The following is a 15,369-nucleotide window of genomic DNA, read 5'->3' on the forward strand; positions in this document are numbered from 1 at the left end:
TTTCACATGCGAGTTCAAACACTGAAAGAATCTAACTGCTGCAATCGATCAAAAATTTCTCGACGAACAATAATGGAGGAAGCTCGTACAATATTAATAACTTAATTTTCAGTTAACCAAATTAGATCTCGCTAAAATTTTATGATTCATCTAGCAGAAGCGAAAAGAAAAGAAAAAAACACAAACCAGAGGTGGCTGCTTGTGTTTCTGGTCTAGACAAGTTTGTTTGCCGGCGTCGGCGAAAATACTTTCAAGATATATACAACGTAGGCTAGGTCGGTAAAATTTAAAATTATGAGCCAACTTTGGTTATGATGTTGGGTCAACTGTATTTTCATGTAATTATTTCGAAAAAGAAGCCGTAGGAACTAAGAAAAAGAAAGAGCCACAACTTCATCATAGAGCTTCACAAAATACAGCCAGGAAGGCATCATCTTCCTCCCTCAAAATCACTCCTTAACCCCCACAAAAGCTAGTCATTTTCAGCCATAAAACTGTTAGAATTTGTGGGTATCTCAAAAGTAAGTGTCCCTTATTTTTATCAACTTTCTCTCATCTTGAAATAGTCAAACTAGTCGTTAGAAATTAGCTATTGGAAACTAGCCGTTGGAGTAATACCTATATAAACATGATCTTTGGAGAGCTAAAGACACAAATTTCTGAATCTTCTTCTTTCTCCTATATGCTGGATTTTTTTATTGAATTTACTGCTAGTTTTATTCCCAGTTTAATAACTGGAAGAGCTCATTGAATCCTGGGGGATACGCTTAATTTATTCTTTATTGCGTAGGCAAAATATTCTTAAGGGCAATGTCCTTGACACGTCTCAAGCTAAATCTTTTACTCTCCATAAACGTCAAAATTTTGCAACAATCTTAAGGATATATCTTACAATGTTCTTATGGAGAATGTCAAATCTAATAGTTTCGCTATGTGATACTCAAACTTGCAAACACAGAAGAAATACAAATAAACCAACTTTTCCAGTAATTCTATAATTTTGAGAGTAATAGATGACAAACATGATAGATGTTATTATTATTATTATTATTATTATTATTATTATTATTATATTATTATTATTATATTATTATTATTATTATTATTATTATTATTATTATTATTATTATTATTATTATTATTATTATTATTATTATTATTATTGTCGATTTAGTAAAAGATGGTTTTAAAAAACTTGTCTAGTGGACTCTAAAGGCGGTAATCTCTTCCACTTGATATGTTTTTGTGGTACATAATATTTAAGTATCAGGTACGCATAATTGGCCTCCAATTTTGGAAGTGTTTATGATATTGGAGTGTTAGGTGAAATGAATAATTATGAGTTGTATAAAGAGTATTTGATTAACTTGAAATTTTTGAAAGTGTGAGGACCAGAGTATCTTGCCCGAGTTATGTAGCCTGATCCAAAGAAGAGAAAAATTGATTTTTTTTAAAATTAAAATTATAATGTTGAAGCCTTACAAAATTGAGATTTTTTTGCGGAGTAAATTTATATTGGAAGATAAAAAAAAAATATATTGTGCTTCTGACTCAGCAAATTATTTTGCTTCGGGTCTTTTAGTCGTTTGGATGAAAAAACAGTTGAATTGTGACTTGTTTCCTACTAATTTAAGATATTCATGTAGAAGTTAAAGTTGCTTCTATATTTAGAAAATTCTACTTTGGTATTATAGTATGGAAGATACCAAAAGGAAAATAAAATTCTTATATGTGTTGCAAGATGTTTCAAAAGGCACTTGTATAGAAAGTTTATTTCATTTGAGATGATATTATGCCTTACTTGAGAAATAGCATGAGTTAGTATTTTGTATGTGAATTTTTCACTGTATTAGATGGATACAATGATGATATTGAATCTTTGATTCAGATGAGAAAAAAACTCACTAATGATTGTGTGATCACTTTTGGGTGGGTGTTATGGTATTGAAATTGCCCGACAATAAGGCTGATTAAGTAACCTCTTGGTGAATATTCCATTAGGAATTAAGCCCACAATATTTGGGTCGATGAATTTTGGTTGCCAAGACGCAATAGCTATTGTAAGAAAATAATTCTTTCAATGGGAAGAGTACACACATTCTCTTGAGACATAATGTGATAAAGCAATTGCTTAGAGAGAAATTTCTATACATATTATGTGTAGTCAAAAGAGGATTTCGCCGATCGTTTGACTTATAAGTAAAACATCGGGGGTTGAGACTTTTGTCAATTTGAGATGTATCAACAATATTGGTAACCCAACTTATGTGATTGGAGATCCCATGAAGTAGGTTTATATGGGTAATAACTAGTCATTATTTGATCAAATGTGCACCATTAAATTATGTCTCTTCATATGGTGTGTATGCATATAGTGTAAGACTGCAAGGAATGTGAAGTTGAGTTATTAAAATCCAATAATCCATAGCCTTTTGTAGGTAGTGTATTGGGCAGCAGAATACACTTGATGGATGAACCTACATGAGTGTGGAGTGAGTCCGTTCCTATGAAATTTGTGGCAAAATTTATAGAGCATTCATAAATACTTGGCGCGCGCATGACCTATTAGAGCAAAACCGCGATAACAACAAAAATTGTGGGGGTGTAATATGATAAATAAGATCTAACTTACAACAAAATTTTTTTGTTCATAGAAGTTATCAACTTCACCAATTATTCTATAAGTTAAATCTTATTTTATCCATATCTACAAGACACCAGATAATTTCATTATACCCGAAACCTAATAAATTATAATCTCTCTCCTTATTATTATATACCATTTGAGATATGTAGAGGATTGTTGGAATTTGTGAATATATATAAATTTTCTAAATATACAATTTGTGGCAAAATTTATAGAGCATTCATAAATACTTGGCGCGCGCATGACCTATTAGAGCAAAACCGCGATAACAACAAAAATTGTGGGGGTGTAATATGATAAATAAGATCTCTAACTTACAACAAAATTTTTTTGTTCATAGAAGTTGTCAACTTCACCAATTATTCTATAAGTTAAATCTTATTTTATCCATATCTACAAGACACCAGATAATTTCATTATACCTGAAACCCAATAAATTATAATCTCTCTCCTTATTATTATATACCATTTGAGATATGTAGAGGATTGTTGGAATTTGTTGGATAGCTAAATATACAATTTTCTAACCCAACTTTCTGAATATTTTTCTTTCTCCTGTGTGCTTAGTTTCTTTATTGAATTTTCGATTAGTTCTTTACTAGTTTAATAATTGGAAGTGTTCGCCTAATTTATTTTTTATTGTTCAGGCGAAATATCGTGAGCTACATCTTTTATTCTCCATACGGGAACATCAAATTTTCCCAACAAAAAGCAATCAAATGCCACCTTGAAACCTCCAAAATCCAGCCATGAACACCGACGAAACAACACCCTTTTTGCAGCAAAATTTCAGCTAAAAAACCAGCTCCAAAACACCTCAAAACCAGCCTCAAACAACCATGAAAACGGGCCAGAAAGTTCAGTAAAATACCCTGAAACTTCAGCCCGAAATCGCTCTCAAAGACAGCTCTAAAAAACAAGCTAGAAGACAGCCCCAAACCCAGCAACAATGAGCTGAAAAACAGCCCCAAAACCCCAGCCAAAATCAGTTCAAAACCACAAAAACAGTCCTTTTTTTTCTCTCACTAAAAACACCCCATTTTCTTTACCATTTTCCTCCATTAAACACCCATAATACCAGCTGTTAAACATCCAAAACGAAGCCATAAATACACCAAAAAACGCGTAAAAAATCACCACTAGAGTGAGGTCGCGCTAGAGTTTTCGTCCGTCGAGTTCGTCGCCGTCGTTATGACCTAAAGTCATTTTGCTTTGAGTACTGGTGATGCTACATAGGTGTACAGAAGCAGGAGGAAATACGAGTTTGTGGTAAAATTCTTCTTTTTGCTCCTCCAGGAAAGGGAATGGGAATTTGGGGGATTAGTGCAAGAAGGAGTTGCATTGGTCTCTGCAAAATCAGAGTGAGAAGGCAGTCATTCAGAGGAAGAGCATTTTCAGACTCCAAATCTGTTACAAGTGACGATTCTGTCTTGCCGGTGTTGATCATCGGCGCTGGTCCAGTTGGTCTTGTCCTCTCCATACTTCTTACAAAACTTGGTAATTTCTTGATACCCTTTCCCCCTATTGCCCTATTTAGATCTTTTCAAATGCTATAGGTGCTTGGTATGGAGGGTACTTTTTTACACGAAAAATACTATTGTGGAAAATCGTTTCACTTATCTTAAATCAGTTTCTGGACATTTTCGAGTGGTTGGTTGAATATAAAATCTGGTTGTACAATAAGATGAATTATGAAATAGTTATGATCATTCACACAATGACTGAAATATGTGAGATGGACCAAGAGTTGAGACGTTGTGAAGGAAAATGAGTTTAGGTCATAACTGAGGGGTGGAAATTATTTTCTGGGGTTCTGTTTTGATATTTGGACTATAATTTCTGTTGGTATTCGTTAGGTATAAAATGTGCGATCTTAGAGAAGAGCAAGGTCTTTTCCAAACACCCTCAAGCACACTTCATCAACAACCGGTCTATGGAGGTTGGTTTTGTCATGTGGAAGTTTTTTTTTTCTTTTTTTTTTGCCTTTTGTTGTGTTGCCTAGAAAGTAGCTGAGATTTGAGAATATTTTGATTGAAAGACGTTTGTTTTGATGTAGCTATTGTTTCTAGATATTTCGCAAATTGGATGGTCTTGGAGATGAGATTCTAAGATCTCAACCGCCAGTAGAGTTTTGGAGAAAGTTTATATACTGTACATCACTGACAGGACCTATTTTAGGTGCTGTTGATCATATGCAGCCTCAAGGTAGGATTTATATATGTGATTTGTAAGTGATTTTAATTCTTAATTTTTCAAATTGTTATGCTTTAAGTCATTAATTTATTCACGGTTATTGTTATTGCAAAGTAAATACTCTCCCTGTCAAGTTTTATGTTAAATGGTCTGAACTAATGCAAAATTAAGAAGTGAATATGACCAAGTTTTTAAGCGATTTGTCTTGGCTCTTCTACTCTTTAAAATGAATGCTGCAATGCTGTTTTCACTTTCTTAATGTATTGCTGAATACAAAATGTTACATGGGACATTTTGCACTTTATAACTTTCTTAAGTCATCAAATTACATTTTGTTCACCTCAGATCCTCTCAACATATGAAATGGAATAAAATTGTGCCCGTTCGCAATCAGTGAAGATATAATCGAGTCAATTGCAATTTTAGATTGAAATTCAAGTGATCTCGAATCCATGAAATATTGACAGGTGTATAACTACTATTATTCCAATAACGTGTCAGACATTTCTACATTCCAGTGGAAAATATGTTTTGTTAAATGAGATGGGGAGAGTAGTATGGTATCCATCTTATTATATACATCTATTGCATCACAAATTTATTGAGTTTGCTTCGTGGAAGATATGTCTTATATGCATATTGGTGATTCTTTTGTTTTCTGCAAACCTTTTCCATTTTGTTTGTCAGATTTTGATCGGGTTGTGAGTCCTGTCTCTGTTGCACACTTCTCCCAGTACAAGCTCTCCAGGTTACTGCTCAAGCACCTTGAGAAACTCGATTTCTGTACGATGAACTCTGAAAAGCGTGAGCATGGCTCTATTGGCGAGAGGGAGATCTTTATGGGGCATGAGTGCATTGCAATCAATGATGCTGAGCATGGCGTCAGTGTAACGGCATCTTTCCTTACTGAAGGGAAGTATATAAAGAGAGATATTCAGTGTCGTTTCCTTGTTGGTACAGATGGCGCAGGAAGTACCGTCAGAAAGTCCTTAGGAATTAACATGAGAGGTGAAAAGGACTTACAAAATCTTGTTAGTGTCCACTTCCAAAGCCAAGAGTTAGGGAAGTATCTCATCAAAGAAAGACCTGGCATGCTGTTTTTCATCTTTAATAAAGATGCTATTGGTGTTCTTGTTGCCCATGATCTCGAGCAAGGGGAATTTGTCCTGCAGGTAAACCAGTTCTTTAATTATGTGAGAATTTGGTTCAATGCTATAATAACCACTTGCTCGCATTTTTAAATCTGAATCTGTTGTTATCGGTTAACAGCATTATTGATAGCTTTGGTAAAAATTTTGTAGGTACCATTTTATCCACCTCAACAAAAGCTTGAGGACTTTAGTTGCGAGGTATTTTTCTACTCTTTTGTTGAATCTTTTGCTTACTCTATCAGTTCTTAAAATTTTCCATTAGTGGAAGAGAATGAATCAATGGGTTTTTGTTCCTCCGGATTCATTTGGATCTACTTCAATACGGGGGCTATGGCTGCAATGCTTGACAGTTGAACCAATATGGTTTATTTACCATGTTGTTCTTTGTACTTTACAATTGGTTGTAGATGTGTAAGAGATTAATCTTCAAATTGATCGGCAAAGAGCTTGCAGACGTCAATGTGATGGATATTGGTTCAATGCTTGACAGTTGAACCAATATGGTTTATTTACCATGTTGTTCTTTGTACTTTACAATTGGTTGTAGATGTGTAAGAGATTAATCTTCAAATTGATCGGCAAAGAGCTTGCAGACGTCAATGTGATGGATATTAAGCCTTGGATGATGCATGCTGAAATAGCTGAGAAGTTTCTGTCTTGTAACAACAGGATAATCCTTGCTGGTGATGCTGCTCATCGATTTCCTCCTGCCGGTGGTTTTGGTATGCAATCTATTTGTGCATTGATTAAGTTTTTGTTTTGTAATGCTATTATCTTGTCAAGTCTTAGATATTTTTTAAGAATAACTTTGTTGCAATTCCTTTTCTGTTGAGAGAGTTGGGGTAGGGGAGGGGAGAGAAAATAAATTAATGCATAGTCGTATAGTGTATTTTTGTCATTGAGACGAACAAGGCTGCTTCCTGAGATGCTGATGTAAAGGTAAAAATCGAAAAGTTATTTCTGTGGGAGGCAGGTAAAAGATTTCTGCATAAGCATAAAATTTCGAAGCTATAATTAGCTTAAGTTAGGCCCAAGATAGCTTTAGCAGGTTGGAGGCGATCTGAACTGCAATCAGTAACCACATTGTGATGTTAGTTACTATGCATTGCGCTGGTAATTTAACACAATTGATATTGTATCTGACTATAGACCTAGAACTTGATTGTTATATGGTAATTTTAAGAACAAAATCAAGTAAATAATTAAGTTTATAATAGTGTTCCCTCTCGAGCATTTAAAGCTTTTGATTGAGATGGTTCACACAATCCAATATGCAATCAAAGCATGTCCTTGTTCGAGTCCCTATCAACAAAATATGACATGCTTGGCCATGAATCCCTGGCCAACTCTTAAAGAGTAATTTTCAAAGGCATAATTAGGGCACCAAGGGTGTGACCTAGCAGTTGATGAAGTGGGTGAAAATCTTTGAGACCTAGCATCTGTCTAAGCCTTGGTGGGTAAAGTTAACCCGATACTTGTGCGGGGGGAGGTAGCAAGTATCCAGTGGAACAGTCGAGAGTGCGCGCAAGCTGGACCCCACCATTATTTAAAAAAATAATACATTAGGTAACTAATAGTGTCATTTCCCCTTGGCAACTTATTAAACGTTTAGATGAGATTGTTCGAATATGAGAAAGATATCTCAAAGAGAAGGGGGAAAATAAAAGAAACTGGAGGAAAATTTTCTATTCTGCAGGGGGATAAAATAACTGCATCTTGATAACTTTTAAGTTAGGTGGTGTGAAGATCTAAGGTGTCATGTAAGATGTATCCAACTCCGTTTCATGGAATATATCTGCAGCTGTTGTTGTTTATTTGAGGATAAAATAGTTCAGACTGGGGGAAGGAAATCTGCTCAAGATGTCTTCTTTTATTCAGGGATGAATACTGGTATTCAAGATGCTCATAATCTTGCGTGGAAATTAGCTTCTGTAATCAAGGGTATCTCACCAATATCAATTCTTACCTCGTATGAACTAGAACGTAGTCAGGTATTCATTTCTTCAATTCTTGGTTTGATAATGCATACTGTATAATATACAATATTACCGATTTTCTGATTTTCTTCCTATGAGCTTCACACACTCCTTAAAATGTTTCAGATAGCCCAATTTAATACAGCACTTAGCGTCCAAAACTTTAAGGCGGCAATGAGAGTTCCTGCTGCACTTGGTCTTGATCCAACTATAGCAAATGCAGGTAAAGTGCAAACTTAGACTTAATCTTTATTACATCAGGGCAATGAGAGTTCCTGCTGCACTTGGTCTTGATCCAACAATAGCAAATGCAGGTAAAGTGCAAACTTAGACTTAATCTTTATTACATCAATATCTGATTAAAGACATTATGTGTTTCTGCCTGCAGTACATCGAGCTCTTAATAACACGGTTGGTTCTGTTCTGCCATCTGGAGTTCAAAGGACAATATTAGATGGAATATTCAGCATTGGTCGTGCACAACTCTCAGATTTTGTATTGAATGAAAATAATCCACTTGGATCTGCAAGGCTAGCCAAATTAAGACAGATATTTGAAGAAGGACAGAGCCTTCAGCTCCAGTTCCCTGCTGAGGATCTTGGTTTCATGTTGCGTATCTACTTTTACTCTATCTATTTAATGCAAATTGCTCAAGCTGATTTTGTTATTAAAGTTGTCTAGTTCATGGGCTCCTATAAATGCTGGATACTGACTCAACTCTGAATAGAACTCCAAAAAAAAGACTTCTCAGGCGTACGCCAGATGATTGTTTATATCTTAAATAATCCTTTTGGCATACTTGTTTGCATCAGTACTCTAATTTCAACGTGTTAACATTAGGTACCGAAAAGGAGCATTGGTGTTTAAAGATTTTAGTGGGTTGAATGCGCATGAAGCACCTTCAGGACGAAGAAGGGATTATATTCCTTGCTCGGAACCTGGATCAAGACTCCCTCATATGAATGTTAAACTGCTTTCTAACCCGTCAAGTAAGGTATGGACTCTTTCAAGGGGACATCGCATTTGTAGGAGCTGGACCTTGTTAGATCATGGTCTTTTCATATCGTTCATCTCTTGGCACATGTTTGGAGAAGCCAAATAATTGAATCAAATGGGGATTTTTAATTTATCTCGATCCTTGCAATAGATTACAATATTCGACCTGCAGTCATCCTGTTTCAAGTTTCATTATTTTTGTTCTAACAGTAGATCTTATTTAGGAAATATTCTCTACTCTGGACCTTGTATCTGGAGATAAGGTTGAGTTTGTCCTTATAATAGCACCACTGGAGGAGTCCTACTATCTAGCTCGAGCTGCTATAGAGGTGGCGAGCAATTTTAAAGTGCCTTTAAAGGTTTGTGTAATATGGCCAAACGAAAGTATTAATGGAACCGGAAGAAGTGAGGCTGCATTGACTCCCTGTAAATTTTTTGAAGTTGTGGAAGTGAAGAGCTCATCAGATTTTCCATCCTGGTGGGACATCTGTCAGATGACGGACCGAGGAGCCATTTTAGTGAGACCTGATGAGCATATTGCTTGGCGTACAAAATCCAGAATTGCAGATCCCATCAAGGAGATGAAAAAAGTTCTCCACATTGTTACTGGAGTTGATTGCATCTGATTGCACCTTTCGTGAAACTTTTACCCGTAAATCTATGGTAGGCCCGGCGTTAGTACTTTGCTTTTGGATAGAAAGTTAAAACTTTGGGACATCGTGTCCAAATTGGGCCCAAAAATTTGAATCTTATGCTCTGAATTTTAAATTAGCAGTTCAGAAATTCAGGACACTTAATTCTAAATTTCAAATTAGCAGTTCAAAAATTTAGGACACTAAGGGTGTGAATTTTAAATTAGCAGTTCAGAAATTTAGGACATTTAATTCTTGAATTTCAAATTAGCAGTTCAAAAATTTAGTACACTAAGGGTGTGTTTGGTATGAAGGAAAATACTTTACGGAAAATATTTTTCAATTTTTCCATGTTTGGTTGGTTTAAATGTTTTGGAAAATATTTTCCTCGTGAACTCATTTTCCTCAAATGGGAGGAAAATATTTTCCCTATCAAGAGAAGGGAAAACATTTTCGAAAACTCTTCCCACCAACCCCTACCAACCCATCCCCACACCCTACCCCTCCTACCCCTACCCTATCCTAATAGTACTTTCTTTTCATGTTATAGATAGAATATTTTTTTTTTTCATTTAAATTAGGGGCGGCAAGTAGGCCGGGCGGGCCCCTAAGCGGGTCAGTCTCATGGGCCGTGGTCCCGGGCCGGTCCTTAAATAAATGGACTAAATGGTCCTGGGCTAAACCTACTTTTTGTAGGATTCGACTCGGGATCGGGCCCACGAACCCATGGTCCCGGGCTAAACGGGCCGGGCCTACGGTCCCCACGGGCTAAATGGGTCCAACGGCTAAGCAGTAATTTTTTTTTAAAAATTAAATAGAAATTAGAGACAAAAAGATGTTAAAAAAATATGTATGGCAATGCCTTGTAAATTTATTATAGAATTGTGACCTAATTTTTTAATTCAAATTTAAAGACATAAATATTGTAAAAAGATACTCAAAGCAATGCCTTGTAATTTTATTATAGCAATGAAAAATATGGCAATATCTTTCTTAGTCTTCCTCTCCCCTATGGAATGAGCACAACAAGGTGCTAATACCACCATTGAGAAGAAAAATGAACTAATCAAGATGTGCCAAAATACAAGTTACATAATACATAATAATTTTTGTTCATACAAGTTACATGCTATCTCTTACAAATTTCATAAATCTCGGTGGCGGAAAAGTAGCTTGGTCATCGCCGCTTCCATTGTCGGGCGAAAGCAATGCATTTCTTTGTAAGTTTCGTCTGCCTCTGGTTGTGATTCAGCAAGTCCAAAATTTCTTGTTTCCGAAAGGATCCAATCTCTAAAAAGTACTGATTTTTCCTAGCTTTCCCTCATAGACGCTCTGTAATCATCGATTTGAAGTCTTGCTTGACTGAAAGCGTTCTCCGATGCCACAGTTGAATCTTGAATAGTTAAAATATTTCGGGCCATCCTTGAAAGAATCAGAAAGTGTTTTTCTTTGTCCTTCCACCATTGCAAAATATTAAAGGTGCCGTCGGGATTCACTTTCTCAAGTTGCTGTGACAAATAAATTTCAAGCCCATTTAGTTGTGAAAAATCATTACTACTAGAATCAAAAGAACTCCTAAACCCTGCCCAAACACTAAATCCTCTTACTCCCGCCGTTCTTTTAGAAGATTGAGAATAATAATAAGAAGAAGTTGGAATATTTGGTCTAGCATGATTTAATGCAACCTGATAAGTATTATAAATAGTTTCAGCATTTGTTCTAATTGAGGCTATTGCTTCCGGAAGTTTAGGCAACTCATCATTTTCAAGTGCTAAACCATTATAAACAGTTTCATACTAAAATTGAGGATCTCCTAATTTCATATAAAGATTTAACAAAGCAGCAACACAATAAATAGGGGGAATAGGAAAAAAATATTTTTTAAACTTTTTTCTCATAGAATCAATAGCAAGTTGATAAATTTCCCACAATGTGAAAAATGAGCAAACAAATTTGCAAGTTCAGCTGTATAAACTAAACAGTTAGAAATAGTAGGATAATATTGTCTAGAAAATTCTTTTGTAGCAATATGAAATTTTTCTAAAAAATTAACAAGTATTTTTACATTTACCCAATCCCCATTCGTAAGGTAATCGTCATCATCACTTACATGTGCATTAAACGTTGAGTATTCCCTCGGTTAGAGTTTTCAGACGTTGATATCTGACTTTATCTTTAGGGTATTTTTTTTATGTGTTTAGCCAAAGATCCCATCCCCGACCGCGATCTAGTATATTTAAAAGCTAACTCCATACCATAAGTTTTACACTTAGTCTTATTTTTTGGAACTAGTTGAGTAAAACATGGCCAAATAGGAGATATTTCCTGCCGTTTGGTAGGTTCTCTAGAAAAAGTAGGGGCAGTAATGAGAGTATTAGATGGGTCATCATTTGGATTAGCAGGGTTATCACTAGTTGAGTCAACATCAGGAGCAAGACTAGAGGGTGTATCATCGTCCGATTGAGTTTCATCAAGATCAATTTCCTCATCATCATTTTCATCAATAATATTATAAAGAATAAAGAGCATTCATTAATTCATGGTCTAAATGTTCACCGGGAGCAATATTATGGCAAAATTCGGTATCGTAAAATTGTAATAAACTATTATGGGTATCAAGAATAGCAGGTGTAGGACGGGTATAGTATTTGGTTCGGGGAGTCGGGGGCAGAGGAGGGGGAACAACAGTACCACTAGATTCGCCAGACTTGGATTTTCCCTTATTCTTATTTTTACCAAAAATATTTCATAAGGAAGACATCTTAATTAATCAAGTAATAGCAAATAAATTAAACAAACAAAACTATAATATTAAGACTTAAGAGTCAGAATGAGTTTACTGAATTGCCGAACAATTTGTTGAAAATTGATTATCGTTGAAGACTTGAAAACTTCAATTCACCGACTTCACAAATTTTTCACAAATTGTAACGACCACACAATTTTTTCACTATTTTTTTTTTGATAAAGTAAACAATTGTAGCAAGTATAGAAGAAAATTAGAGAGAGATTTTGATAGATTAATATTGATTTTGTAAGAAAATAAAAGAATGAGGGGGTATTTATAGTAGAAAATAGAAGAAAAAGTGTAATAATAAAAAGTTTGAGGTTAAAACTAAGGGAAGAGGGGTTAAAATTTTTAAATGACTATTTTTAAAATAGCCAACGACTATTTTTTAAATCCCCAACAACTCTTTTTTTCAAAAGCCAAACGATTTTTTTTTAAAAAAATATCTGTTTGGCCTGCCAAGGGACCGATCCGGTCCCGGTCTTTTGGCAGGCCAAACGGTCCTGGTCCTAACAGTTCCTAGCTAAGAACCGGCTCTTGAAACCGGCACAAGCCACCTCTAGCGGGCCTAACGGTCCTAGCCCATTTTGCCCACTTAGCCCGCGGGCCGGACCCACTTGCCACCCTTAATTTCAACAAATAAGTATTTTCTTTTCACGATAAACATAGGGACTTGGGGGGAGGGGATGAGGAGAGTAGCATAAAAAAATATTTTCTACTTTCTAACCAAATACTAGAAAATATTTTCCAGAAAAAGGTTTTCATTCATCAACCAAACAAGGGAAAATAAGTGATAAAACCACTCATTTTATATGAAAATATTTTCTAGGAAAATATTTTTTATGGAAAACATTTTCATTCATACCAAACACACCCTAAGTCCAAATTCAGGATACTTAGTCCTAAAGTTTGGATGAAATGGCTAATCTTTAAATACATTGTAAAGTGAGGATATATTTTAAACAACAGTCTTAAACTGGTGCACTTAGCCCTTGCCCCGTACCTATGCTGGTGAGAGGTAGTAAATACGAAAATTATTTTCGGAGTTTACATCTTGTTTGGATGGTTGTTACCCATTGTATCGTATTGTATTGTTATCCCAAAACAATATTTGTTTTGATTGTTTAGTTAAAATTGGTTGTATTGTATTGTTAAATCCATTGTTCCGAAACAATGAAAAATTCCATTTTTTGAAACAACCGATTTGGTATGGTGGGGTTGTTTCCTATTTTTCTTTCTAATTATACCCTAACTTATTATTTTATAATTCTATTTTACCCTTTAACTTTTTATTTTAAATAATAGCAAAGTCTCTTTCTCATAAGACAACATCCCAAATATAATTCTATAACCTACGTGAAGTCTCTTTTTTCCTCGCGTCGCATCCAACTCCAACGTGAGGTATATGTTTTGCCTTCCTTTTGTTTCATTCTTTATTCTACTTTGATTTGTAATTCCTGTAACGACCCGACCGGTCGTTTTGCTTTCTAAAACCCCGTTTCCCTAAATAAGACTCCTCGAATGTGCTTTTACTGTTTTATGACTTGTGGGGGTGATTAGTTTGAGATTTGGAAAGGTTCGGGTTGAAATCGGAACAATTGGTCCCTTAAGTTGGCCTTAAAAAGCGAAGTTTGGCTTCGGTCAACGTTTTGAGTAAACGACCTCGGAATCGGAATTTCACGGTTCCAATAGGTTTGTATGATAATTTCGGACTTGGGCGTGTGCTCGGTTTGGGTTTTGGATGACACGGGAGCGTTTCAGCGCATAATATCAAAAGTTGGTCCTTGTAGAATTTTGAAATTCTTTAAATTTGGTTTGGAGAGGGTTTTGGTCTTATCGAGGTCTAAACTGAATTTCGAGATCGAGAATAATTCCGTAATGTCATTTAAGACTTGCACGCAAAATTTAGTGTCAATCCGAGAAGTCTAAGTACGTTTCGGCGCATTTTGAGTGAATAGAAGAACTTGAAGTTCATAGGTTTGATTCAATTGGTTTTGGGGTGTGATTCTTAGTTTTAATGTTGTTTTGGGCGTTCTGAGAGTTCGAGCGAGTCCGCTATATGATTCTAAACTTGTTGGTATGTCCAGGAGCGGCCTCGGCCCCCCGAGTGTCAATTGAACAAGGCTCGGACCAAGTCAGGAGCTTGGAGCAACAACTGAAGCTCCCAGATCTGTCATAATCGCACATGCGCTTGGTCAGCCGCAGCCGCAGAAGCGAGAAATGGAGGGCAGCCCAGAATCCACAAATGCGAAAGATTGGGCGCACCTGCGTGAGTGCAGGTGCCAGAGCCATGGTCGCAGGTGCGACTAGGCTCGCAGAAATGGCCCTCCTTTTTCGCAGATATGGAGCCCGACCAGGTGAGAGAAAGGCGCACCTGCGGCCCAAAGCACCGCATGTGTGAAAGTCACCGGGCAGTGAGGGTTCATTTAATACAGGACTTAGGCCATTTTTATCACATTTTCATCTACTCTTGGACGATTTGAGAGCTTTCAAGGAGGGGATTTCAACCTAGATTTGTGAGGTTAGTAATTTCTACTTAATGTGAGTTTAATACATAGATTATGGGTAGATTTTAACATGAAAATTGGTAGAAATCATTGGTTTAGATGAAAAACCTAGGGTTTAATAAAAATGGGATTTTACCACGAAAATGGTTATGGAACTTAGTGAAAATCATATATTTATGTTTCTAAGGTTATGGGTAACAACTTTCTTTGAAAATTTTCGGAATCCGGGCACGTGGGCCTGGGGGTGAATTTTTAGAATCTTGCATTTAGGGTTGGGTAACCTCTTTAATAGTTGGAATACGAACTCTTGAGCGCGTATTGTTTATTTTGCATATTATTTGATTAGTTTGGATTGATTCAGCACCGACTTGAGGGTGTGAGCGCATTCTTGAACCGGGAAGTAGACTTTGAGACGAGGTAAGTCTCTTTTCTAACCTTGTAAGAGGGAATTGACCCCATAGGTGAGCTTAAATCAATAT

General features: G+C 35.9%; 1 protein-coding gene across 2 annotated transcripts; it reads left to right on the top strand.

Moving 5' to 3' along the window:
• The first annotated feature begins 3,273 nt into the window (after positions 1-3,273).
• LOC107783108 (uncharacterized) lies at positions 3,274-9,798 on the top strand. Of its 2 annotated transcripts, none has more exons than XM_075222054.1 (11): positions 3,274-4,144; positions 4,504-4,586; positions 4,704-4,852; positions 5,528-6,012; positions 6,142-6,189; positions 6,539-6,713; positions 7,870-7,982; positions 8,094-8,190; positions 8,356-8,575; positions 8,808-8,961; positions 9,188-9,798. In XM_075222054.1, exons 3-11 carry the CDS (start codon positions 4,840-4,842, stop codon positions 9,587-9,589), a joined length of 1,707 nt encoding a protein of 568 aa, XP_075078155.1. In that variant the 5' UTR covers positions 3,274-4,144; positions 4,504-4,586; positions 4,704-4,839; the 3' UTR covers positions 9,590-9,798. The 2 variants fall into 2 exon arrangements, with proteins under 2 accessions (XP_075078155.1, XP_075078154.1); XM_075222053.1 differs by having other exon boundaries at positions 3,341-4,144; positions 4,717-4,852.
• Positions 9,799-15,369: the final 5,571 nt, after the last annotated feature.

Source organism: Nicotiana tabacum, chromosome 9 (assembly GCF_000715075.1).
Source record: "Nicotiana tabacum cultivar K326 chromosome 9, ASM71507v2, whole genome shotgun sequence".
Lineage (NCBI taxonomy): Eukaryota > Viridiplantae > Streptophyta > Magnoliopsida > Solanales > Solanaceae > Nicotiana > Nicotiana tabacum.